This window comes from Protopterus annectens, chromosome 11.part0, assembly GCF_019279795.1.
Source record: "Protopterus annectens isolate FY-2018-M chromosome 11.part0, PAN1.0, whole genome shotgun sequence".
NCBI lineage: Eukaryota > Metazoa > Chordata > Ceratodontiformes > Protopteridae > Protopterus > Protopterus annectens.
This window is the reverse complement of record NC_056745.1, coordinates 288,526,850-288,552,926: the sequence shown is the minus strand read 5'-3', so window position 1 is coordinate 288,552,926 and position 26,077 is coordinate 288,526,850. Positions and strand designations below refer to the sequence as shown.

Genomic DNA, 26,077 nt, shown 5'->3' with positions numbered 1-26,077 from the left:
ATGATGTCTCTTCTGGATAGTTTGCTGGATGGATGTGTATATATTTCTTGTTTGTGTGCTTGTTTTTTTTTTTTTGGCTTTGGCTTTCACTCTCTCTAGATATATATATATATATATATATATATATATATATATATATATATATATATATATATATATATATATATATGTATCTCGGTCTCTCTCCAGTAAATGGATTTAGCTGCTTTGAATAGATTGCAGCATGGATTTTGTAGGTGATGCACATGATCAGGTGATGGCCTCTGCACCAATCAGTGTCCTCCACTTGCTACCTGCATGCAGCATGCTGTGTAGTACTTCCAATTATCACTGTCATGGGAACCCACTACTATAAATCCCTACATCATGTGCGCGTGGTCTCTTTACCTTTCCTGTATGGAGGACATCCTTCCTGTATGTGGGCAGCAGTGTTACAGACAGCAGGTAGCAATATCTCTTACAAGAGGACTTGCAGACTCAGGCCAGCTAGATATTTGTATAAGGTTCCAGACCTGCAGACAGTGTGAGTAGTGTTGTTGCATGCATTGTATAGCACCAGTGTTACAAGGTTTGTGTGTAATACTAGTTTAACATGGAATGCAGTCTGTCTGCATAGCTCTCAACTGTGGGCCTATCCACATGATGGCCAGAGGTCTGCCTGTTATGTTTTGTCTGTCCACCACACAGATCTTGTGTCAGATATATCACTGGCATTGTGTGTGTTGAGTGCTGGGGGCTGAGTAGGAGGGGCAGGCTGACCCTCTAGTGGAGCCATGCAGCCCTCAAGCTGGCATAGCAGATTTCCAAACTCCCTGTGGAGCACGCTACACACCAGACCCCAGTACTGGTGACAGGAGAAACTGGTCTGTCTGCGCCCGCTCCCAGGGTGGGGGTGAGCCCCATCTCCTGAGGCTGTTCCACCCGAAGGTGGTGTAGGACCAGCAAACGAGGAGGTCCCGGGGTAGGCCCCAGACATGCTGGTGCCCGCTGCCATGACCAGATGAGGTGGGAGAGGTGGGTCTGCTGGGAACGGCCTTCCCAAACGTGCCATGGTGTTTCAGTTTTACAACATATGTGGGTTAGTAATAGTCAACACTTTCCAGGATTAGGTATAGCAGCATGCATAGATATTCCCATTAACCCAAAACACCAGATATGGAACATTGGTTACACTTCAGAAGATCAAACGGCTGAAATATTGAAGACCATATGGTCGAGACTATATGATCGATATTTTAGAAGATCAATTTTCTGAAATTGTAACAAAAATAAAAAAAAACAGTTAATGAAGATGGTAATGCAGGGGGCAAGCCCCTCTGTGTGCCCCACACCCCCCTACTTAAATATACCAACTCTAAGATTGCACTACAGCAGGGAAAAGGAAAATCTCCCATTCTGAGCTGTAGTGACAGTGTAGCGAGATCTTGGAGTTGGTACATTTAAGTAGGGGGGGTATGGGGGGTGCAGCCCCCCACATGGGGGTGGCTTGTCCCCCTGCATTACCATCTTCTTTAACTGTGTTTTTTTATTTTTGTTACAATTTCAGAAGATCGATCTTCTGAATTATCGATCATATGGTCTTGACCATATGGTCTTCGATATTTCAGCTGTTCGATCTTCTGAAGTGTAACATGAACAGTTGCAGAACACATGCATATATGGAACCACAGTGGCCATTACAACAGCATGCAGGTACATTGATGGCTGCATGCCACTAATTTGGGAGTATTTCAACATGATACATGCATAGAAACAAATTTAAATATTTATCAAACAATAAGACATATGTCCCAACAGTAATTTTAATAGTGCACATACCAATTGAGTTGTGTATTTAGTTTATTGTTGCTGATATGGTGGGGGAGAGAAAGATGTCAATTAACAACTTGTATATCCCTGTAGTTCTCATTACTTTCCTCGTCAGTGCTGTGATCTGTACCTTACAGGTATTATTACACTACCCTATGGCCTTAGTTTGGACAGTGGTATGGATGTAGACAACTATATGCATGACCTGAGTTTTACCTGCATTATATACCTCTTACCTGGTATACCTGTAGAGGTATTGTTTGTTAACAGTACCTGACTGTTTCTACACATTTTCCCAGATTCCAGGTTGATGTTATACACATACCTGTCCATTTCTTATTGCACACACTCTGTTCATGTCTTGACAACATGCAGGTGAAACCGGGACACATTTTGACTATTGTCCTCATAAACCTTTGGGGAGTTGTACAATGACAGGTTTGTTTTCATAGACATTTTCCAAATATGTACCGGCCTGACAGTCAGTTATATGACATTAAATGCTGCCTACATGTCAGAGATTAGCACACTGATATGCCAGAGGGACAGGGTAACAGCCAGCAGATATGGGCCAATTAACTGGACATTCTGGACAAATCTGTACAGTTGAGGGGTATGATTCTTCACACAGCTCACTACCACTCCCAGGATTCAAACCATGGCTAAGTCTGCTAAAAATAAAACAGTGTACATCACAATGTGCTATATAGATATTGCTGTGTATCTCTTCTCTGATTTCTGTCTGTAAGTCTCCCATGATTTTACAATCTGACCTTGTAATTACAACACTCTTATACAGGGTTTCCTAGACAGTTTTATTATGTAGCACCATGTGGATGACAGTGATGAATAATACCTTATTATTCAGAGAAACTACAACACTAACGATGTCATACAATACCAGAGTAAACAGTACCAGTCCAGGATTTCAGTCTTTTATTTCTAGGCACCGTTTTCTTATCTGGCAGACCTGTGGGGGGGATGTTTGTTAGCACTACCTGAACGTTGCCACACATATTACTAGATACCACATTATTATTATGTACACACGTCTCACTCTGGTACTGCACACACTCTGGTCATAGCTTCACAACATGGGGGTGGAGATGGGACATACTTTGTTTATTACTCTCATAACATTTTGGTGAGTTGCTAGAGTGACAGGTTTGTTCTTATAGATATATTTCTGTCAGTTATGATGTCTCAAATCAGTTGTATGTCATTATTTGCTGCCTAAACTACTGGGATCATCCCACTGATTTGCCAGAGGGACAGGGTGACAGGCAGCAGATATGGGTCAATTAACTGGACATGCTGGACAAATCTGTACAGTTGTGGGGTATGATTCTGTATACAGCTTACTACCACTCCCAGGATTTGAACCATGGCTGTGTGTGCTAAAAATACAACAGTTCACGTCTCAGTTGAGTGTGCTATTTGGATTATGTTGTCAATCTTTTCACTGTTTTCTGTCTAAGTCTCTCTCAGTTGTATAATATGACCTCTTGTGATTATAACAGTCATATACAGACATTCCTACACATTTTATTTATGTAGCACAGTGTGGGTAACAGTGCTTAATACAACAGTACTATTAAGAGATTACAACACTACATTACCATATTATACCAGAGTAAACATAAGCAGTCCAGCAGTTAGACCTTTATTCTCAGGCTGTTAATCTTTTATTTACATACAGCCTATATGAGACTCCTCCTGCCAAACTGTCTGGTGTATTCAGTACATGCCATACACAATACAGGTTTATACTGACAATTAACTTTCTACTACTTTTAGATTTATTTCTTATGACAGTACATGCAAGAGTATTACTAACCTGCCTCATGATGCAACCTCTGCAATCTACAGGCATGGGCTTCCCAGTTCACAGCCCGCTTGTCTGCCACTGTCAAAGACATAAGAGGAATATTTAGCCATACCTATCCATAATATACATGAGCTGGCAATTATTAAACAGGTAGTAGACTGATACTTACACATGGCTGTGACATCCCCTGTCCGCCTAGCCTCTTGGATCCACTGATCCAAGAGATCCCTCTTTCTCCACTTCAGGTCAGCATAGTGATGCCTGACCTGCTCACCAGTTCGAGGTATGCCAGTGGCACTGGTGAGGTCACAGGCGAGATGGTCCCAGGTTTCTGCTTTATATTGGGAACCCTGGTACTGGCCCTGCAGCAGTATCTGGTCATGGTCTTTAACAAGGAGTCCTGCTATGACTTTGGACTCCTGGATGCCCCAGTGCTACACCCAAAAGTGCAGTCTTTCTCCCATACTGGTCATAGTGCCTACAGGAGGAAGCTGCAACCAGTTATGAGATGTATTCCCGCCTGTTGGGTTTAAATAGGGTCGATTTCCTACACTTTGCCATGACTGGACGGGTTTGAAAATGCTAAGCTATGGGCAAACCTACTTACCTAAGGTTGGTATTGCTTAAAGATGTATATCAATGGGCAAACTGCTTTAGCTGGCCTACACATTGCTTACACCTAGTAGGCTGGCTGTGCAATGCTTAGCGTTGCTTAATTTTTAATTTGCATACTATTTGCTGTTTGGCATTGATTTATTATTCATTACATGTTATATATGTGTTTGGTATCCATGATCCATGTGTACGTATACTGTATGGGGTACTTGTATTTATTAGGGGATTTCAACACTTTATTACAATGACACCTCACATCTGGACTTAATGCAGTACTCCAGTTCACATATTTATGTTATGTAGTAGGTTATACAACATAAAACTGTATATAGATTCCTTTCACATGTTAAGTTTCATTTTCCTATAGTGAGAATCTGTTTAGTGATACCTCAATCTTATGTACTGCTGTGATGGCTTACTGGTTAACTACTGTGACTATGGTGTACAGGGTCCTGGGTTCAAGACCTGCAAGGGCTGTTTATTTTGTTGCTGGGCAGAACAGCGTTTGTTGGATGCAAAGTGATTAAGGCACTTTTAAGCAACTGTAAGTGGGTCTGCGTGGGTTTGCGTGAAGGTAAGCAATGCTAACTTCTGGTTAAATATGCTTACAGAGAGTTAGCTTCAATATGGCTTAACCTTTGTGCGCATTGCTCCCCTGTGCAAACTGGCTTAACCCACTTACTACTGCTTAAATATGCTTACTCCTGCTTACTACTGCTTAATAGTGCTTACTCCCGCTTAACCCTGCACTAATTTAGACAGAAATGTAACATGGTTCTTGGGAAGGTGGTGGATTTGGACACTCTATGGATTTATCATTCATTACACATTATACCTTTGATTTGTATCTCTGATTCATGTGTACATATACTGTATGGGGCACTTGTGTTTATCTGTGGATTTTACAACATTATTACAATGACACCTAACATCTGCATTTAATGCAGTACTCCAGTTCACAAGGATATGTTATTTAGTAGGTTGCACAACAAAATAGATTGTTCATAAAGTGATTTGACATGGAAAATGGAATGTACTGGAGTGAGACTCGAACCGGGAATGACTGCTCTTAAAGTGGATGCTCTGACCACTACAGTATTGCAGTACTGCTTCAGTTGCATATATCTTGATATTTATCTTCTTGTGCCATTTAAGCTACAGTAAACATAGCTAAGTAATGTGCAAACCCGTGCACCTATGGTTAAATTTTATCTGTTTGATAAAAATATAAATTGTTTATATTATTATATTTTTAATATTGCTCTTATAAACTTGGGGGGTGTTGCTGGGGGTATGCAACCCCCTATGAGTGGTCTCGCTCATTGTACTAGCTAAACTGCAGTTCTTGACTGCAGGGGCATGTATATTGTGAGAGCTCTGCTCTCAGACACGCCCCCTGCACTCGTCCATGCTCCGTGTCCATTTAGGAGCTCAGACAGCATGCCTTCATTAATATGCATGGCATGCTACCATGCTGCTCCTAAATGGTTGCTTCCATGCAGGACTAAGCAATTCCTGCACAGAATTTTACTGAATCTGGGGAGAAGTATTTTCATAGAGGATATTTCTAGCACATTTATTTAATAGATATGACCTTGCATTTTGTAGATATGTCTGATTAATTATTAATATATGTAAGAATGAGTGGTAATTAATATTACATCGTTGTATTTTTAGGTATTTACGACAAACTGCGTACATGTTTTATTAGTTCTGGAGAAGTTTTGATGTAGAGCAAAAACACTTAACTTCAATTTTATTAAATAAATATATTATCTTGAGGCACTGCGGCATCTACTGGCATTTTGTGACTCTGAGCAAATTGCTTAGCCAGACAGTTCTCCAGGGTCACTCCTGAAAAGGGACAATTGTGTTCAATGGGCTTACCTGGTTAAAAAAAATTAATGAAATATGCATTGTGTTTTAAAGTTCTCACAGAAATCAGCCAGATAATTGATTGTATCAGGTACAATAATGAGAATCTAATTATCTAATTATGGTTTATAAAAGAATGTAGCCTGAGATGCAGAGCTTAGGTAGTAGTTCCTCAGCCAAGAGAAACATTGTCAGGTTTGGCAGGGTCAAGCTAAAACATTCCATGTTCTTGGAGTTGGATAGCGGATTACTGGACTTGTTATGGATGTTGCCTGAAGGACAACCAGAAAAAGGCTTTTTGTAAAGCTGGAAGGAAGGCCTAGTCAAGGTCTGCAATGAAAGAGCTTGTTTTACATTATGGTTGCTGAATGGAGTTTCATTGGACTGAGTTTGTATGAAGTAATCTTGACAGATGTGCTTTTATGATCTGTGAACCTTGCATAAAAAAACAAAAGTTTGCAGAAAAGGCACTGTAGAGAAATTATTTTAAGAACAGACTAAAATAGCCAAGTAATCTTCATCCTTCAACCTTTCAGCTTTCAAATATTTTTGGCTATTTGTTTTAATAGCTGTCTACAGCATATTTTTAAAATGTAATTTTATATACACACAAATATATATATATATATATATATATATATATATATATATATTCACTGCTGAAATTACTTCCAGTTTATGAATATTATTGTCAGTAAGACCACTGGTTCCAATAATCTTTCATCCGGTACACCTGTGAACAATTTGCCTCATATTTGCCACCTGTCTGTGGTGCCAAGGTCCAAATGAGTATGTCACCATCCAAATGAAATTGTCACCAGCATTTATTAATTAAATTTCTAATCTGAAATGTGTAATATTTAATTTTCTTGTCTGGAATATGTGGTCTTCTGTGGGAGACAGGCTGCTTTTGTATTAGATATGAACACAATTTCCAAAATTCACCCTCTTCTAAGAAAATATTGATTTCAGTTGTTATTACCTCTTAGCAGTTTGTGAGCCTGAAGCTAAGAACTTTAATTTGATTTTTTCATAAAAAATTGATATGTTTTTACACTAATCCTTCCTTTCTGCCTGAGGTGGTATACAAGATTTTATTAAAAGAATCACCCCATCATCTCATATATTTTTAATATGTGCACTGGAAAAGAAATATTCCATATTTTTAATGTGCAGTGAATTTTAAACTTCTCATTTATTAGGACTAAGTACAATTGGCATCAGAATCTGCTACTGCACAGCAATTCACAGCTAGAACTTCATTCAAAAATGGGAATTAGTTGCCATCCGTGTGCAGAACATAGTAAACTGGGCTAGTCTGAATAAAACAAAAGTCATCATGTCATCCATTCTTATCAAAATGATCATACCATACACTCGTTATTGTTCTGTTTGTCTATTTAATGTAGTTTTAAATGTCCACTAGCTGTAAGAAGGAATCATCAGCTCCTTTATTTGCATTATACCAGAGTAGACTAGTAAGCTTATAACTTTGTGAAATAATGAACACCAATAAAGTAACTATCTCTCCCACTGAATGTTATGTCATCCCCATGTGTTCCCTTAACTTGTGCATTTCAGTACATTCTAACTTGTGTATTACCCTGCTCTGTACAATCTTTATTATTTATTTTATTTATTGCATTTGTTTACCAGGAAAGTCCACTGGGCCTGAGAAGAGCCCATTTTCAGTGGAGACCCTGGGAAAAGCTCCAAATATAGTTACATACAGATAAAGTGTTAACACAATAAGTACAGTATATAATACAGTAGTCGGGCATACAATAAAGCATAATTATATAGAAAATGCTAAAATAACATAGAATTATTTGATGAATTTGAGGAGAGCTATTGCTACTTAGGTACCTATGATAGTGAAAAAGTGTGTAAGTGAGATGTTAGTAGAGAGATAATTGAGCATAGGATATTGGAAAAGAGAGAGTGAAGCGGAAGGTTAAAGTGGGTAAAGTCTTTTTCTATTGTTTTGTTATGACAAGATGGAGATGGAGACATTACACTGCTGTTGCTAGAATAAGAATAATTTGAGAATCTGTTTTCTTTTTGTTGCTCATTGCACTAAGGTGCGTAACCCCATCCCCCCCTTCAGATTTGCAAAGACACACCCTCTACCTTTCAATCATTTCAGGCAATCATTCTTGGAATTTTCTTTCTCAATCCCCATTGTTTACTGTCCCTTATCTACTCTTCCCACTGAGAATGAACTATATTACTATATCCATAGTTTTAAGAAAAAATGTTGCCAGATCTTCATCCAATCACAGATGCATCACTACCCTTCACTGCCAAACTTTGTAATGGATTAAGATTTGTAGCATAATACAACATGATAATACAACATGAGCTTACATTTTTCTGCTTGTTGGAAAACATTTAAATGTGATATTATTTGTAGATTTCCTTCACATTTTGTTTCTAATCAGTAGAAAAGACCTTGGATAATTTCCATTTCCAAATAGTCAGCAAGGGCATCACATTCTGTACATCTGTAACTAAAGTAACACCACAGGTATACATATACAATGTAGGTAGCACAGATGCCATGGAAAGTGGAGGGTATGATACACCTCAGCATTTAATTGATTTTATTGCTCAGGAAGCATCTGTCTCTAGGAATTTGGGAATCTTACTGTATAATAATAATAATAATAATAATAATAATAATAATAATAATAATATTTGTTAACTAGGTGAACCCAGTGGACACAGATCCCTTTTCAGGGGTGATCCAGGAGTAATGTCAGCCAGTGACTTTCTCAGAATCAGAGTAGGAAAATGGAATGGAGTGGAGGCTGTGAGAATCAAACACAGGAATGTTGTGAAATTTAAAATAGTCTGTGTTGGTAGTGTGTCACTGTGATTTAGAAATATTGACCATGAGGCACATATGCTGTGTCTTTTTCATAATGGGATGTGCGGCCATAGCAAATATTCTAGTACAACAAATAAACTTTCATTGCATAATCAATGAACAAATTCAACAAACAAAAATTACAGATAAGTAAATATCCCAAGGAATCATAGGGAAAGAGACTTAGTTTTTCCAGTGATGCTACTGTTCCCAAGACGTATTTAATCTACTGTGACATACTGTGACCTTGGAGTGGTTATACTGAGTTAAAGACAGTATGTGGGGTAGTCTCTTAATTTTGTAAGTCTCCTATGTCATTTGGAATATTTCATTATTTCATAAAGATATTGTCAGAGCTCTGCAGAATGCTGGAATATTGCCTCAGATAGAATATAGAGAAAGGAGCACGCCCAATTTTTTATTTATTTATATATATATTTTTTTGTAAAAATGAGTCAAGAAAGGAACTGTTCATACTGGGAGATTTCAAATTTATCATATCCTGCATTATGCACTTTAGTATCCTTTACTATAAACTGGGGAATGTTTTGTATCCTTCGTGGAAGTATTAAATGAAGATTAAATGCGCAAAAGGATGCTTGCAGATGCAATTATTTACACTCTAAACAGTTATTTATTATTAATATGCAAAAAGGTTTATTTCAGTGTAATCATCTTGTTTTTGGAGTAGAATCTGTTCTAGTAATTTGGCGGAACACTGTCAATCCGATACTTCACTGCGTTTGCTGTATTAGGTGTTACCTTGATGGCACTATATAGGCAGGGAGGCAAGCAAGAATGCTATATATATATGGCACAACAAGCAGCACACTCACCATGTCTGACCCAGCCCTATTCGAAATTCTACACCTAAAGAAATCCCAATCCCACCATGCCACACACTCCAGAGATCACAACTTCATTACAACAATTAACAGAACGTGCTGGAGGGACAGGTTCATTTCCCAAAGACTGCCCTTACTCTGGAATAAGTTTCCCATTCATGTCAAGCAGAGCACCTCACTGGCCCTCTTCAAGAGAAATCTTGATGAGTGGATGGGTAACAGAAAGTTCACCCCAGGGATCACTACAGTTGCCCTACAAGATAAGGGCCCTGTGAACTAACATCGGGTGCCTGGGCTTTGTGCCTGGGCATTTTTTGGGGGCTAGGCTTGTAAAATCTCCATAGCCATTAGCCTAGGACACACCTATGAACTTATGGTGAGGAATGCTGTGAGTTCTCTTCCTAGATCAGGTAGATGAATTGCTGACACTGTAGTGGAGTATAAAGGGGGGTGCAATCCTGAGTGGGCTATCCTTTGACTAGTCATTATACTGAGGCCCCTTCTGCCTAAATGGGTAGTAGCTCATGTGGATGTAACTAATCCCATCAAAAAGAGTAAGAGGTCCTTTACTAAACATCACATTTACAATATTTAAATAGGATACAATATTTACAAATATTTGCATTCTTTTGCTCTTCATTTTTCCATTTACATAAACATACATACATTCCTTTTTTAATTTCATTCATTTCTGACCCCCTACCCTTTGTCTATAACCAAAACCTTACATTCTTCAATATATCAGCCCATATACGTTTCCCATTAAATTGCAATTCTTTCTTTCTTTCATTCTATATTATATAAAATATCTTCATATCTATTTTTTCACATATATCTTTTCTTTATTACTGTAATAATCATATTCCAACATATCCATGCTTATACCTTTCATTTACGTAATACCTTCCAGGACATTCTCTTTTTCATTTTCCTCATAACTTCTTTACCCTTTCACATAAAAAAACAAAAAAAATGTTCTGTTGTTTCAACTTCACCACAATAATTACATATTCATTCATCTATTTTATTATATATGTTATGTTCGCTCCCACTGGCAACTTTTATTTTATTAATAATCTCAATAGAAAATCTCTACATTCTCCAAGTTTTTGACCATTCCAATTATGTTTGAATGACTTTTACTTTTTCTTCCTCCAACTTTTCTTTTGTACTGGAATATATCCTCCTGTCAACTTCCTGAAAACGGTGACAGATAACACAGTTTACAAATCTACTGTTACTGTCTCAGCTCTCCATGCAATATTGAAAAGTTGCGTTACAAACACACCACATGAATATCAAGCACATTCAGCATTTCTGTATAGAACTCAAGTCCCACAGCCTTGCTAAAATGGATATACAAAGCCATAATTTCCATAATAATAATGTGGAAATGTCTTCCTCTACTTCTGACACCGCCTTCTCAGAGGAAGACATTTCTACTAAATTCAGACATTCCTCAAATTGCTCTTTCCACCTTTCAATAATAATTGAAGTAAAGGTAAGCAGGTCTATACCCTTGCTGAGAAACAAAGTGTCTTGTCTACCAGTTTGAGTGAGCAGGTAACTAACCAGAACCTGTATAGATATCTACACAAACACACACACACACACACACACACACACACACACACACACACACACACACACACATACATATATAGTCCATAATATTAATATGACTATATACACATTTTTATATATATATATATATATATATATATATATATATATATATATATATATATATATGCAGAGAGAGAGAGAAAGATGTATATATGTGTATGTATATATATATATATATATATATATATATATATATATATATATATATATATATATATATATATATATATATATATATATATATATATATATATATATATATAATTTATTTATTTATTTTTTTCACACATATGGGTGCAGTTTTTCTCATCACGTGTACCTTGTCAATGCACTGCAGTTACAAATTGTTTTTTCATCTAAAGCATTCTGTCCAGGGCAGGGTTTTCTGAATGGAGGAACATGGACTGTTTGATTTTGTGTAGCGGATGTAGTTTGGATTACAGTAAGTGGATTGTGTCTGAATGAATAAACTTTTTGATATACCACACATTTTAGCATCAGCATTGCCATGAGTTGGGGTTGGCATAATGGTTAAGGTCTTAACTTCATAAACGCAAGGTAGAGGGTTTGATTCTGATCTTGGGTATTAGATAGGCTTAAAATGGCCCTTGAGGGCAGTTAGCCTAGTATTCAGCTGTGAACCTATTAACCATTTAGAGGTGTGTGAGTGTGATTGTGGGTTTGGGTTAGAGTAAGGACTAGATAAGGGGATAGTTTTAGCGTTGTGCATGTCTGGTAGTGTGGAGGAAGTGTGTCTGAATGTCTTGTGCGGTGGTATGGTTAGGGAAAGAGTTTATTATAAGGTAATATGTAGGGGTAGGGTTAAGGGCAGGAACGTGCTTCAAGTTAGTACAAATGAGCAAGTTGGAGAAGAGGGTCATGCTTTTATACAGTGTGCATGTCGATAGTGGTACACTGCCATGTGTGATGGGTGCACATCTTCCCACTCATGCATGTATGTTGTGGTTGTGCCTCTGCCAACTACTACTGGGCTATGTTACACTGCCATACTGCCTATTGAGGCAAGTTGTGTGGCTTCTGTGATCTGTCAGCACAACTCAGCTACCATTTCCCTCTTGGAATCAACTTGGCTAGTGGCTGTGACTTCTGTAAGGGACGAATTTGGAATGGTTTCCACATGGTGCCGAAGAGAGAGAGAGAGAGAAAACTCTACCTCCACCTACTGCATCTGCACCACTGGGAGGGCCTGCAGTGAGAATCAAAAAAGGGCCCCCAGTACAAGGTTAATAACCAGTACTGTCTTGCCAGTGCATTCCACTCACACTGGTGAACAGTGCCAGTATTGGTAAAGCAACCTGTAGAGGTGCCATCCTGACTTTTTTTCCAACAAAAAGATGAGGTTATAGGGAAGGACAGCATGAGTTCTACAGTATGCATGAATATCTGATAAATTGTACAAGTGTAGGCTTCATTGAACACATAGACACAGTTATTGATGTTCATGAATATGCTGTACTTTTTATTTCTATTTTCTGTTTATCAACACCTGATGAAATATGGGAGACGTACCTGATCTCTGAGGCAAGCAGTCTTGTCTGGCACTGGGTTATGTATACAAAATTGCTATTATGCCTATATATTTCAGCCTCATCTGCTTAGCTCTCTCTGTTTGCAGTACTGATAATTAATTTCAACATTAATTCAGCTCTACTGAATTCTCCAATTATAGGTCAATAGCTATACTCTCTCCACTTGCAAAGATTATGGAAAAATATATTCATAGACAACTCATGCACCACCTAATCCAAAATCGCCTTATGGCAGATACTCAGCATGGCTTCCGTCCTCATCACAGCACTACTTCAGCCCTCCTAGCCTTTACTAACACCATAAACCATAATCGCAACAATAATTATATATCCTCAGCCCTCTTTTTGGATCTTTCCAAGGCATTCGATATGGTTGATCACCAACTTTTAATCCACACCCTGCAAACATTCTGTCTAGATACAGGAGCGCTCCAATGGTTTCAATCCTACCGGAATGGTCGACAGCAGGCTGTCCTCTGGCAGAACAAACTCTCTAACCTTCTACCTAACACCCTCAGAGTACCACAAAGCTCTATACTAGGGCCCTTGCTGTTCTCCATCTCATCTTCATTAACGACCTTTATATTGTCATCCCAAAAGTCAGCTGTATCCAATATGCTGATGACTCTACTCTGATTTGCTCAGCCACATCTCCAGTAGAGTTATGGTCAGCTACCCAGACCACCTTTAATACAATAGAAAACTGGCTTTCTGAACATTGTCTGATCCTAAATCCCAAAAAAACTAGAATGCTGTTATTTTCACCAACACGTAGCTCTACCGCTTTCACCTTTACCATAAAATCAAATGATGGCACAATAATCTCCCATGACCCATCTACAAAACTATTAGGTGTCATCATAGACAATAATCTCAAATTTGACCTACATGTTAACCAAACTATCAAAACCATCAAAACCATCAATAAAAAACTAGGGTCACTTTACAGAATAAAAGCCTTCCTAACCCCTCCAGCTAAAATTGCCATAGCTTGCTCTCACCTTCTTTCAACCCTTCTGAATTTGAACAAGACTGTCCTTAACAAACTCTCAATTTGCTACAACCACATTGCCAGGTTTGCCACTGGGCTGCCTTTTAGGACACATCATTGCATCAATCTAAATCAGTTTGGTTGGCTTGAACTACCCAGCCTAATCCAGTATAACCAACTGATTATGGCCTATAAAATCCTCTATAATCCGGACAATACTCCTGCACTTAAAAATATTATCGCCCCCTATAACAATCCTAGACCGCTTCGATCCTCTAACAAACTACTAATTCAGACTAGCAAAATTAATAACACAGCCGGTGATTCTCTCTTTGCAAACTCTGTAAGTAGATCCTGGAACTCACTTCCAGCTGATATTACCTTACTTTCCACCTTAGGTCAATTTAAAACTAGACTCAAACAACATTTGTCACTTAACTGGCTATGTCAATGTATCAAGCCTGGCTAACTTGAATGTGTAAAAATCTGTTAACCAGTTTACTGTGTAATTTAATTTAATCCTGACTTGTGCTCAGGACTAACTGTAACCTGTGGAACTTGTTTAACTTGCTTACTGATGTAATCTCTGTAAATAGTCTGTTTGTAATATGTAATGCTGGTATTATGTAATGCTGTATCTGCTTACCCTTGGAGCTTTTCTTCCCGGGCCTCCGCTGAAAATGGACATGCATCCAGTCGGACTATCCCGGTCAACAAATGTAAAATAAAAAATAAATAAATAAATTAACTATTGATTTGCTCTGCTTTGCTTTATGTGTTATATCAATGCATGTTTAAGTGTGCTACCGTCCTCATACTGCCAGGTGTTCCTGATGATCACTTTGTGTTGCAGAACGGGCTGACTTTGGGTGTTAGACTACAAGTACAGGTCTATGTTTTAGTACATTTACAACTGGCATCATTCAGTCACCACCATGTAGGTACTGTGTACTGCCCCTGGCAGTCTGACATGTCATACTGAATGACTGCCCATTCCACCATCCAAGACTGTGACATTTATGCTTGGCATACGAAAGCATGTGAATGTTGGGCTGTCATGTAAAGATGCACTTGACTTTGTGACTGTCTGGGAGCAGTATTATCACAGGTGTAAAGTGTCCCACATGTATTTCTGGTGGAATTTTGATGTGGTTTTACATGGCATGTTGCTGATCTGTGACATATCATTTCTTATCCTGTGTATGCTACCTGATCATAATAACCTCTTCAGGAGGGTGCAACTCATTTGTATAGTTGGGTTATTTCTGCAGCTTCATTGTCCATTGCACTATCATTGTCTGACACTCTTGCACAGTGACACTGGCCTACACACTAGTGATACAGTACTCCTATCATATCCCTTTGTTTCATCCATATTGATCTGTGATTAGTGTACCTTAAGCCTGTAATTTGCCTTTTGTGGTGCCATTGATCAATCAACTGCATTTTACTCCTTCCAAGACCTGTACTACAAACCTGCTGATCATTGCTTTTGTTGTGTTTTTCTGTTTATCACTGTCTTCTTCTTCTTCATTTCATTATTGTTTCTTTGTTATTTTGTTTCTCCCTTTTATGTTCATGTTGTCTGCAGAGTCAGCCATGGAGATGAATGCAGTGTTACAGGGGCCACAGGGTACAACACCTGCTTCACTTTCACCTGCCGGTTTCCCAGCAGACTGTAGGCCTACCTTTCTACAGAATGACAAAGGTCAGTCCATTGAGTGGGAGACCTGCATGGGTTGCTGGTAATATCTGTTTGTGTTTCTGCAGTGTGGGGTGTAAGTTCCCTATTGGGGAGCTTCATGGGTGGGGGGGTTCATGATGGGTCACTTGGCAGGGCAAAAGATCTGGTAATTGCTATGGTGGTCAGGTGGCTGGATATCTGGCTTGGTACTTCGTACCGCATCCTTGGCACCATCCAGAACTGCACATCTGCATGGCCTTTACCAGCAACCACAAGTTACTGGGCTCAACCATGAAGGTGGTCACATAGACGCCAGACTGGTTTTTGGGTGGACCACCAAATGGGATAGGAGTTAGTCCTCCCACTATCCTAACCCCTATCATTCTGATCCCTTTCCTTGCAATTCTTTCCCCTCCAAGTTTGTTGTTCCTTCCGTGCTATCATTAGTTGCCCTCCCTCAGTCTGACCCTCTCTGTTATGGCCCCCTCATTTATGTCAGCACTTCCCTCTCTTTCTTTTATGTTTGTTTGTCTAACTGTGCTGCCAACCCTATACCCTAAATCCTATACACACCATTCTCATGCTGCATTTCCCCCTCTACCTTCTTTAAAATAAATAAATAGATAATGAAGTAATTAAATTATATATATCTGTCCCATAAAATATAAATTTCCCTTCTACCCCATACTGCTTTTTCTTCCATGTTTTCTTTCTGTGTGCTCTTCCTACTATCCCGTCTTTCTCACTATCCTATCCACCTATTGCTTTCCCATTTATCACAGAATCATTGTACAGACTTGGCTGGTAGCCCTTATTTGGGCTGAGAGTTATGCTTAGAATTACTTGCCAGTGCATGTGTGATTGGGCTTTATCGCGGGTATGTTACCTTCACAAAATTGGGTGGGGGGGTCATATGACCTGCCATATTGCTTTCCACTTCTTTGCATGATTCATGGTGCATTCATGAGCAAATCACGTACTTTTGCAATGTTTGCACCAATAGAGGGCAAAGTCAATGTACTACATACTTAATCAGTGTCAGGCTGCACAGTATAACTGTGACTATGTTATCTTTCACTGTGCAGTGGTGTTGCCATTTTTTTCCTAATCCCAGCCACCATGTTTTATTCTGTAATGGGGAATAAAGCTTTGTTAGTGTATTTATTTGTGTATGTATGTATGTATGTATGTATGTATGTGTTTATTGGAAGAATTAGAGGTTATATAGCCTAAGCCAGCTGCACCTATTTTAAAATACAAGAATTATTTCAGTTTTGCTTTGAAACTGACAATAGCCAGGAAGCTTTGGTGGTCAAAAAGTGTCTCTTTCATAAGTTCATAGGTTCACAGGTTCATACTAGGCTATCTGCCCTAGGGCATTTATAAGCCTAGCCAGAGTGTGTTTGGCTTTCACCACCCATTTTAAATTAATTTTGCTATGCCCTTTTTTGAGGTTAGTATACTGTGCCTCTGTCTAACAGTGACACAGAAGTGATGCCCAGGGTAAACCTACGATCTCCCATCCACTCATCAAGATTCCTCTTGAAGAGAGTCAATGAGGGATTCTACCTAACCTGGACTGGGATTTTATTCCAGAGTGAAGGGAGCCTCTGGGTTATGAATCTGTCCCTCCAGCATGTCCTATTTATTTCAGTGCTGAGGTTCAAGTCTCTCGAGCACGTAGCTCGATGGGATTTGGATTTTCTGAGGTGCAGCATGTTCATTAATTCCGGGTTGGACATGGCTTTATACGTCAGGCACAGATCTCCTCTGAGCAGGCGGTATGCCACTGAGTAGAGCTGGAGTTTCTTTAACCGGGCAGCATATAGCATCTGTTTGAGCCCTTTGATCCTCTTGGTGAGGTACTTTTGGGGTCTTTCCAGTTGCTGCAGGTGTCTGGTAAGGTACATCCCAAAAGGGGCATTGTACTCAATTATGGGCCTGATGAGGGATGAGTAAAGAGGCACGATGACCTCACCTGATCTAGATGTGAACCCCTTCATGATTAGGTGGGCTATATAAAATGTTTTTCTAACCACTTTGGCCACGTGGTTGTCAAATGAGAGACTGCTATCAACTTGGGTCCCCAGGTCCCTAATTACTTCTTCCAGATTTAATGGATTACCACCTATGTGGTAATTTGTGGGCACTTTGTTTTTGCCAAAGGGGATGACTATACACTTTTGGCGTTTAGCTTGAGGCCATGGCTCTGGCACCAGTTGTCTGTTTCTATGAGGCCCTTTTGGAGGATGCTTGTGTCAGCTGGAGAGTTGATTATGGCGCCCAGTTTGCAGTCATCTGCGAACTTGGTCAGCCACAGTCCTTCTGTGTTGGCCTGTACCTCTGAGAAATATATACCGAACAAGAGAGGTCCCAGGACTGAGTCTTGTGGGATGCCACTTGTAACTGGTTTGGAGTCTGACATGGCTCCAGCAATTCTAACCATATGGGTTCTGTCCTTGAGCCAGTTTGCAACCCATCTAGTGACATAGGGGTTTATATTTAAGCTGGTGAGCTTATCTATAATGCCCGAGTGGGGAATTGTATCGAAGGCTTTTGCGAGGTCCAGATAAGCTGTGTAGACCACCTTCCCCTCGTCAATGGCCTTGGTGACTGTTTCAAAGAAATCGACCAGGTTTTAGAGGCAGGATCTTCCCTTAACAAACCTGAACTGGGTAGGATCCAGTGTCTGTAGGTCCCCAATATCTTTAATTATGAGGTCCATGATGATCCTTTCCATAGCTTTGCAGACCAAGCTAGTCAGGCTTATGGGGCGATAGTTTCCAGGATCTGTTGAGGCACCACCTTTGTGGAGAGGGACCACTGTTGCTGTACACCACTCTTTGGGTACATATCCTGTAGTAAGGCTGAGATTGAACAGTAGTTTTATGTTTGATTTTAGCTCTTCTTGGAGTTCATGTAGGACGCAGCCCGGGACACCGTTTGGTTCCATTGATGCTGTGTTTTTTGCTTTGGAGAGGGCGGCTCTTACCTGAGCATCTGAGATGTCAGGGGGGCAGCACTCTGCTGGGATAGATATTTGCCCTTTTGGTGGGGAGTTTGCGCTGAACCTGTCAGCTAAGATGTTGGCAATGTCTGTGGGTTCGTGTATTTTTGTCATTTTGGACTAATTCTGAGCATATCTGGGAATTCCCACCCAGGTTCCTAACATAACTAAAGAAAGCCTTGTGATTATCCTTAGTGTCCTGTGCAATTTTTTTCTCGAAGCTGGCCTTAGAAGATTTTATGAGTGCCCGTAGTTTTTTGCTAATACTGATCAGAGATGCCTTCCCTTTTTGGGATTTTGCTCTATCATGTAGTAGCTTCCTCCTTCTATTGTATAGTTTGTTTATGGCTGGGGTCCACCAGACAGGACATCTGCCTTTGGAGGATTGGGTCTTGGTTTTATTTGGGATTGCATGATCCATGCATTCCTGAAGGTGTTCATAGAATGCGTTTATAAAGGATTCTGCAGTCTGGGCTGTATTTTCCACAGGCCTGGGGGCTTTGAAGGATTCCACCTCAGTTTTGAGGAGTGTGAAATTTGCTTTAGAGAAGTTTTTCACTGTGGTTTTCTGGGCAGGGGGTGGGGTCGGGATGTGAATATCCAGTGAGATTAGTTTATGGTCTGATCTTACCAGTGAGGGATACACTTCTAGTCTGGAGCATAGAGTCCCCATGTTGGTGATGATCAGGTCCAGTATGTTTTCCCCTCTTGTGGGAGTGGTAACAAGTTGTTCCATAGCATTTGAGTTTATAAATTCTAGGAACCTTTGGGCTAGGGTGTTGGAGCTAGAGTAATGCTCCCAGTCTATGTTTGGGTAGTTGAAGTCTCCCAATATAATGGTGTTTGGAGAGACTTTCATATTTTCCAGTGTTCTCAGGAAGGCTGAGTGGGGTTCCTGGGTTTGGGATGGTGGTCTGTAGCAGGCTATAAACTGGAAGGCAGTTTTACCCACTGTTAGTTGCACATGGATAGTCTCTGATGCTTCGTGCTGTGCCAACAACCTGGAGGTGTGGGTATCTTTGACGAATATTGATACCCCCCATCCTTTTGTGGTTCGGTCCAAGTTTTGGGGCCGAAAAGCATGGTATGAGGTATAACCTGGTAGTGCTGGGGTGCTCTCAGGACCCTTGTACCAGGTTTCTGTTACTGCACAGATATCGATGTTCTCCATGCTAAGGAGAGTTTTGAGTGCATACATCTTGAGGTTTAGACTCCTGGCATTGAGTAGCATTACTCTTAGTGTCTTATCCCTTGTGATACCTATGGAGGTGGGTTTGTCTTTTGAGCCTTGCCTAAAAAAGGCACTATGGGGGTAGCAAGAGCCTTTGCCAATATCCGAAAGCCCAGGGGTGACAGGTGCAAGCCATCCCTAGTGAAGCATTGTGGCTTGTTGAGCATGTCATCCCAGGCTGACAGGCATTGGATCCCCTTTGAATGACACCAATACTTAAGCCAGTTGTTGAAATTGATCATCTTGTCTTCATAGTGTGGCATCATTCTTGGTGAGGGTAAGATGCTATTCAAGGTCAGGGTCATACCGGCCTGGGCTACATGCTCAGAGAGCTCCTCTATGTCTCTTTTCATCTAGTCCAGGGAGGTACATCTCAGGTCATTCACACCAGCATGGACAATGACTGAGTCCTATTTGTACTTGCCTTGGAGTGACCTGAGTGCTTGTGTTATGTGGCAGATCCTAGCGCCCGACAGGCAGCTCACCATGACCTTCTCCTTGTTCAGCCTGGTGAGCGGGACGTCAGTGTGCCTGACGATAGAGTCACCTATTACAAGTGTATCAGCTGTGTTGTTTAGCCTTAAGGGCAGTGACTGTTTGGCACACTGGCTTTGTAAGCTATGTGTTGCACGTGTTTTGTTTTGGGGTAGCGGTTGCTTGGCTGTCTGCTTTGGAGGTCTCTGCTGCTTAGGCAGATTTTTATTTAGAGCCTCCGAGTATGTTTTTGTGTGTTTATGTGTTTGGTTTGCTGTCGTGGTAGGTCTATGTGAGACTGGAATTGTAGTGAGTGTGGTTTCCTTCTCCTCCTGACTGGTTACACCAGTACTGAGTTGAGAGAGCTTAGCCTCCAGTTTGGCTATATGGTTGCATCTCTCACATGTGTTGGAATTTGTTGAGAGGAGGAGAGGGTTGTCTGTGTACATGAGGCAGTTGTAACATTGCCTCAAGATTCCCAGATTCACCAGCTGGACCAGAGAGGAGATTGACAACTGACCTTTGGACATGCTAGAATAGTATTGGGAATTCCTTTATAATTCTAAAAAAGGGCCAATGGGGAACAAGGTACTCAAGGGGAATTTGTGAGGGTGTAGTGCTTTTAATTTTTTAGTGCTGACTTATATAATTGCTTTAGTGAGCAAGTGCCAGGTAACTTAAATGCAATGTGTTACAAGTAACTTAAATGCAAAAATGACAAACAGTAACTTTCTTTCAAGTGAAACAAGGAAATAAGTACAGTAAGCAATGCAGATATCACTAGGGATCCACAGAAGCACTGAAAAGCCGCGTTTTAGGTGGAATTAGCATTTCAGGGAAATAACAAGCATATAAACAAAGCTAGATTCAGCAGGCCTGGATCTAGTCTATGCTACAGTAAACAAGGTGTACCAATTTCAGTAAGAAACAGTTCAAATATGCAGGCACTATAAGCCTCTAACCAGAACTTCCCAGCTCAGAAGGGCAGAGTCCAGCCTCTCCTCCCACAAGAGTGCAGACCACGAACCTTCTTAATGTAAAATAACTAGCCTGAAACCCAAGTGCTTAAACCAGAACTAATACACTTTTAGAATAACTCAATCAGCAGTTTTAGTGCTCAAGTTATACAAACAAAGCTAGATTTCAGCAGGCCTGGATCTAGTATGCTACACAACAAAAAAAGGGTGTAATCAGTAGAGAAGGTTCAAAATATGCAGGCACACTTAATCTTTAAACCAATTCCCAGCAGAGAAGCAAAGTCCAAAGTCCTCTCTCCCAAGACAAGAGTGCAGACCACCCCTCCCTAATAAAATAATGCTTAAACCAGAATTAATACACTATTAGAATAACAGTCACTGAGCCCTCAATCAGCAGTTCCCAACTTAGAAGGATGTAAGCTACTTGTTCTGCCACTACAGTGCAGACCACAAACCTTCCTAATGTAAAACAACTGGTCTGAAGCCCAAGTGCTTAAACTAAAAGGCTTAGAATGAGTTACACCAAGCAGTAATAAATACAACTGAGTACTTTTAAGATGACGCAAAAGCAAAATAAAGTAGGAAGAAACACAAATACAGTAAAAGCAGATTTTTTTTTTGTGGAAAGAGAGAAAGGAGTAGCAGAAACTAAGCTGATTGGCCTTCTCAAATTTTCCCCCTGTACTGGGTAGAATGAGGTAATGACACCAGACTGGGAGGAGGGTCCCAGATCAAATTTACACTAGGGGAGGGCAACTGCAAAGCCACCAACTATAAAAGCACTATATCAACAGGGAGGGAGGGTGGGAAACAACTGCAGAAATGTTTCTCACAGCTGAAAAGCAGCAGTGAGCCTTTAAATGAAAGTTTTAAACAGCTAAAGGAGCCTCTAGAAAAAAGAGTTTAACTTCAACAAGTTATCAGAAACAAACAACCCAACAGATGCTTAATAAAAGTGGACAATTTCCAGTTAATACCTCACACACAGTGAAACTAGCTAGAAAAATACACAGTACACAAATTGCTATAAATAACAAAGAAATAAAGAACAAAATAAACAAAAAACAGGATACTTAATGTTATATATTATAGCTCCGAGTTTGCTGAGTGTCCTTCCTTCGATTAGCTGAGTGTACACAGAGACATTGAACAACTTGTCACAAGTGGTAGGCAGGCTCCTGGAAATTTCAAGAAACAAACCATTTCAGATATATAATAGTATCATTAGCTTGGTACTGGGTCTATATAAATGCTTTTGCTACTTCTTTATTAAATTGCTATTCTAACTAGGCCACTAATCACTCTTACTTATGCCCTGTGTCATACGGCAACTGAATATTCAGCAATAAAATGCGCATTAATATGTATGACGTAAAAGGTACAATGAAAGTTATAGTGTTGATTGAAGTCCACTGCCTTTTGTGGTGCTGTTGATGAACAAATAATTCACACTGTACAAATGACTGACATAGATAAATGTAATAAATTACGATAATCTAAAGTTAAGATAAGTTTGGAGTCATTCCAACCAATGCACTAAGGTAAAATGAATGTATCTGAATTTTTGATTGCTTTTATCTATTCGCAAAATAAATTCCATTTGCAATCAGAAGCCTAGAATGTCCACTCACTGAGAAGTATTATAGAATATTGGGATTTACTGAATATATAAGCCTGTCAGGGGCTAATACACAAATGTTTGTGTGTCAGATTGTGGTTCATGTGAATAAGTTTGTTTTATGGCCATTTAACTGAAATTTTAGGATAATAGAGTTGAATTCAAAAGAGATGGTGCAATGTGTGTGTGTGTGTGTGTGTGTGTGTGTGCGTGTGTGTTTATACATACTTCTGTGTGACCGCGTATGTGTGTGTGTGTGTGTGTGTGTGTGTGTGTGTGTGTGTGTGTGTGTGTGTGTGTGTGTGTGTGTGTGTGTGTTTATACATACTTCTGTGTGACCGCGTATGTACACATGTGCAGGCTGTACTCAGGTGCCTTTAAATTGGTTACAGCTCATAATGGTGTTGGATATGTACAGTATAATCTATTTAGCACTAATTATTTATGCTGAGTCAGTCTATCAAGAATATCTATTTTGCAGGTGTCAGTTTAAAGTGATTTTGAATAAATACACATTTACAAGGAAATACTGATTACCCAGGGAGTTTGTATCTGCAGAAGTCCCATAGTGAGTTAGTTAGTTTCTATTCCTACATCTGAATTCAGATATTTAAAGTAACTCTTTATCACTTCTATGCAGTTACTGAAATGTTCATTATCTAATTGGGCAGAAGTCCCTGGGTTTTCTTTACCTGTTGGAAGAATACGATCTGTACCTATAAAGGAAAAAACAGATATAATGACTTTTTCATATTTCATTTTTTTGTTTGTTTGTTTTACTTATATATGACTACCAATGTTTTATTGCTAAATTATCTTGGCAGTTCATATTTATTGATGTTGAGCTAAAAGGAAAAAGAAACAGTCATGATATTTTGATTTTTAAGCAAAGAAAGTACAGGGTTTGCCCAGCAGTCAGCATATAAAATATTAATTGGTTAGCAGATTTAGCAATAAATAAAATAAAGAAGCACTTTCACAAATGTAGATTTCTTTAGGGAATAACTGTTTACTTCTCTGTACATAACTGTGTAAAATCACTTTAAGCAAAATAATATTAAATGGTCACTTGAATATGAACAATAATTTAATGTATCCATTTTTAATGGAAGTAGCTTTCAGGCAACTCAAATTTTAATTTGTGCTAAACTGCTTAATCTTCTGAAATAAGAATATGTTATAAATGTTTTATTTTGATCTTCAAGAGAAACAGCTGACTGCCTCATGGGAATGCTAAAATAGTGGTATTAATATATCTTGCTACATTCTGCATAAAATATATGCTCATATTACAGTGCACATGGAAAGACCCAATCCATAAAGTCTAAAATATATACTTACAGCTTTAGCAAATGTATATGAAACATAATATCTGAAATATCATATATATTTTGCACTGTTGCTTAGATCTAATTCTAAGTCAATGAAACCACCACTGACAGTTAGTCTAGAACTGTGCTGTGAGAATCTAAGCATATAAGAACATGTAGTGATCTGTTCCACCCAAGAGCTGCATACAGCAGACTTTTTATATCTTTCAAATCTTTTGCTACAGAAAGGAAAGCATAATTTTAAATATGGTCAGTGATAATTCGTAAACTGATAGGTCATTGTGTAGTGAAATTAGATATTATAATGAATATCTTATTTATATATTCTGCAGGAGAAGCTTGGGGAAATGTGTCAGGAAATACATTTCTGGTTCTGATTCCTAGTGGGAACCAATAACAGACTAATGTATCTGCTTACAGTAGGGAAGGACTGCCGGGCTTATATGACATGTAGGGGTGGGGACAGCCCTCACATCAGTCTATTACATGCCCATCTCTTGTACATGACCTAACACATGTAGGGGACAGAGGTCATAAAAGAAAAATCTTGCTTTGCTGGCTGGACAACAGGTGTGGTGGCAGCACAGACAGTGGAAGGCAGTGGGTGTTAAAAATAAAAAAAAAATGAAGAAAAAATTATGAATATTTATTATAGAATAATTCTACTTTAAATAAAAAAATGACTTCAAGAACCAAAAACAAATGCAAAATTTTATTGTAGAGCTGTAAAACAGTATAAAAATATTTTTCTCAACTTAATTATTATTCATTTACACACAAAGAAGCAAAAAATAAAACCAAATAATATAAATATCTGCTTATAAAGGTATTTTATTGCAGTTGAAGTAAAACCATTACAACCAGCAGCATTGACAGTAATAAAATTAAATTCCCCAAATGTTGAAACAAGAATATACTTGTTTAATCCACCCAACTGAAACCTAGACAATATTATAAGCCATAGAAATTGTCCCCACAATCCAGTTTCTACATGATTAAGGATAGCATTCAGTAATCGAAGTAAGTGCTTTCTCTGGAAATGCCACTCAAGCCCTTCAGTGGTAACCAGTGCTTGCTGTGACATAGCTGTGGAGTAGAATGATGAAGTCCTCACTATGACCCTGATTAATCAGGTACAAATAATTCCTCATATGCAAAAAAAGCGGGGATGGGGGGAGAGTAAGAAAGGGTGACACCAGCCTGAGGAGAAGGAGAGAGAGCTTCTGGTTTGATAATCAGCTTCAGCCAAGTGGGGGCTTGCACTTTATCAAAACAGATAGGACCAGTTATATGGTAGCCCTCCTTAGTAGGTGGGTGGAAGCCTCCACACACATAGGGGATGAGTAAGATGGCGTGAAGTGGTGCAGGTACTCATGTTTGTCTACACTGGAGGTGTTTTAGCCTGGTTTAGAAATGCCTTCATTGCCAGGCTGTAACCAAATGTATAAACTACTTTCGTGGCTGACTAGATGATGTCCCCTCTGCCCAGCTCTCACCTATCTGCCTGGGACTCCCTCAGTGAGGAGGGAAGAAATAGGCTCATGATCAAAAGGTGAAGAACTTGATAAAAAGCAAGCACAAAGGCAGAAAAGAACATACAGTAAATTACCCAGTGGTTCCAAAATATGTTCATAGGATCATAGGATCATACGAAGTTACTAGGCTATTGGCCCTGAGGCCCTTACAAGCCTAGCCAAGAATTTAGCCCATGTTCCGACAAGTCAACACCTGATGCCCCTGTCCATCA

General features: G+C 39.4%; 1 protein-coding gene across 4 annotated transcripts in view; it reads left to right on the top strand.

The window, feature by feature from the left end:
- ANO4 (anoctamin 4) overlaps positions 1 to 26,077 on the top strand; it is a 1,520,875-nt gene that overhangs the window by 143,968 nt on the left and 1,350,830 nt on the right. For 3 of the 4 annotated variants that reach the window (XM_044087780.1, XM_044087779.1, XM_044087778.1), the window contains exon 2: positions 15,600 to 15,716. The exons of the other annotated variant lie outside the window; for it this stretch is intronic. In XM_044087780.1, coding sequence (XP_043943715.1) covers positions 15,600 to 15,716 — 117 coding nt within the window. The remainder of the gene's footprint in view (positions 1 to 15,599; positions 15,717 to 26,077) is intronic. 4 annotated transcript variants of the gene reach the window in all.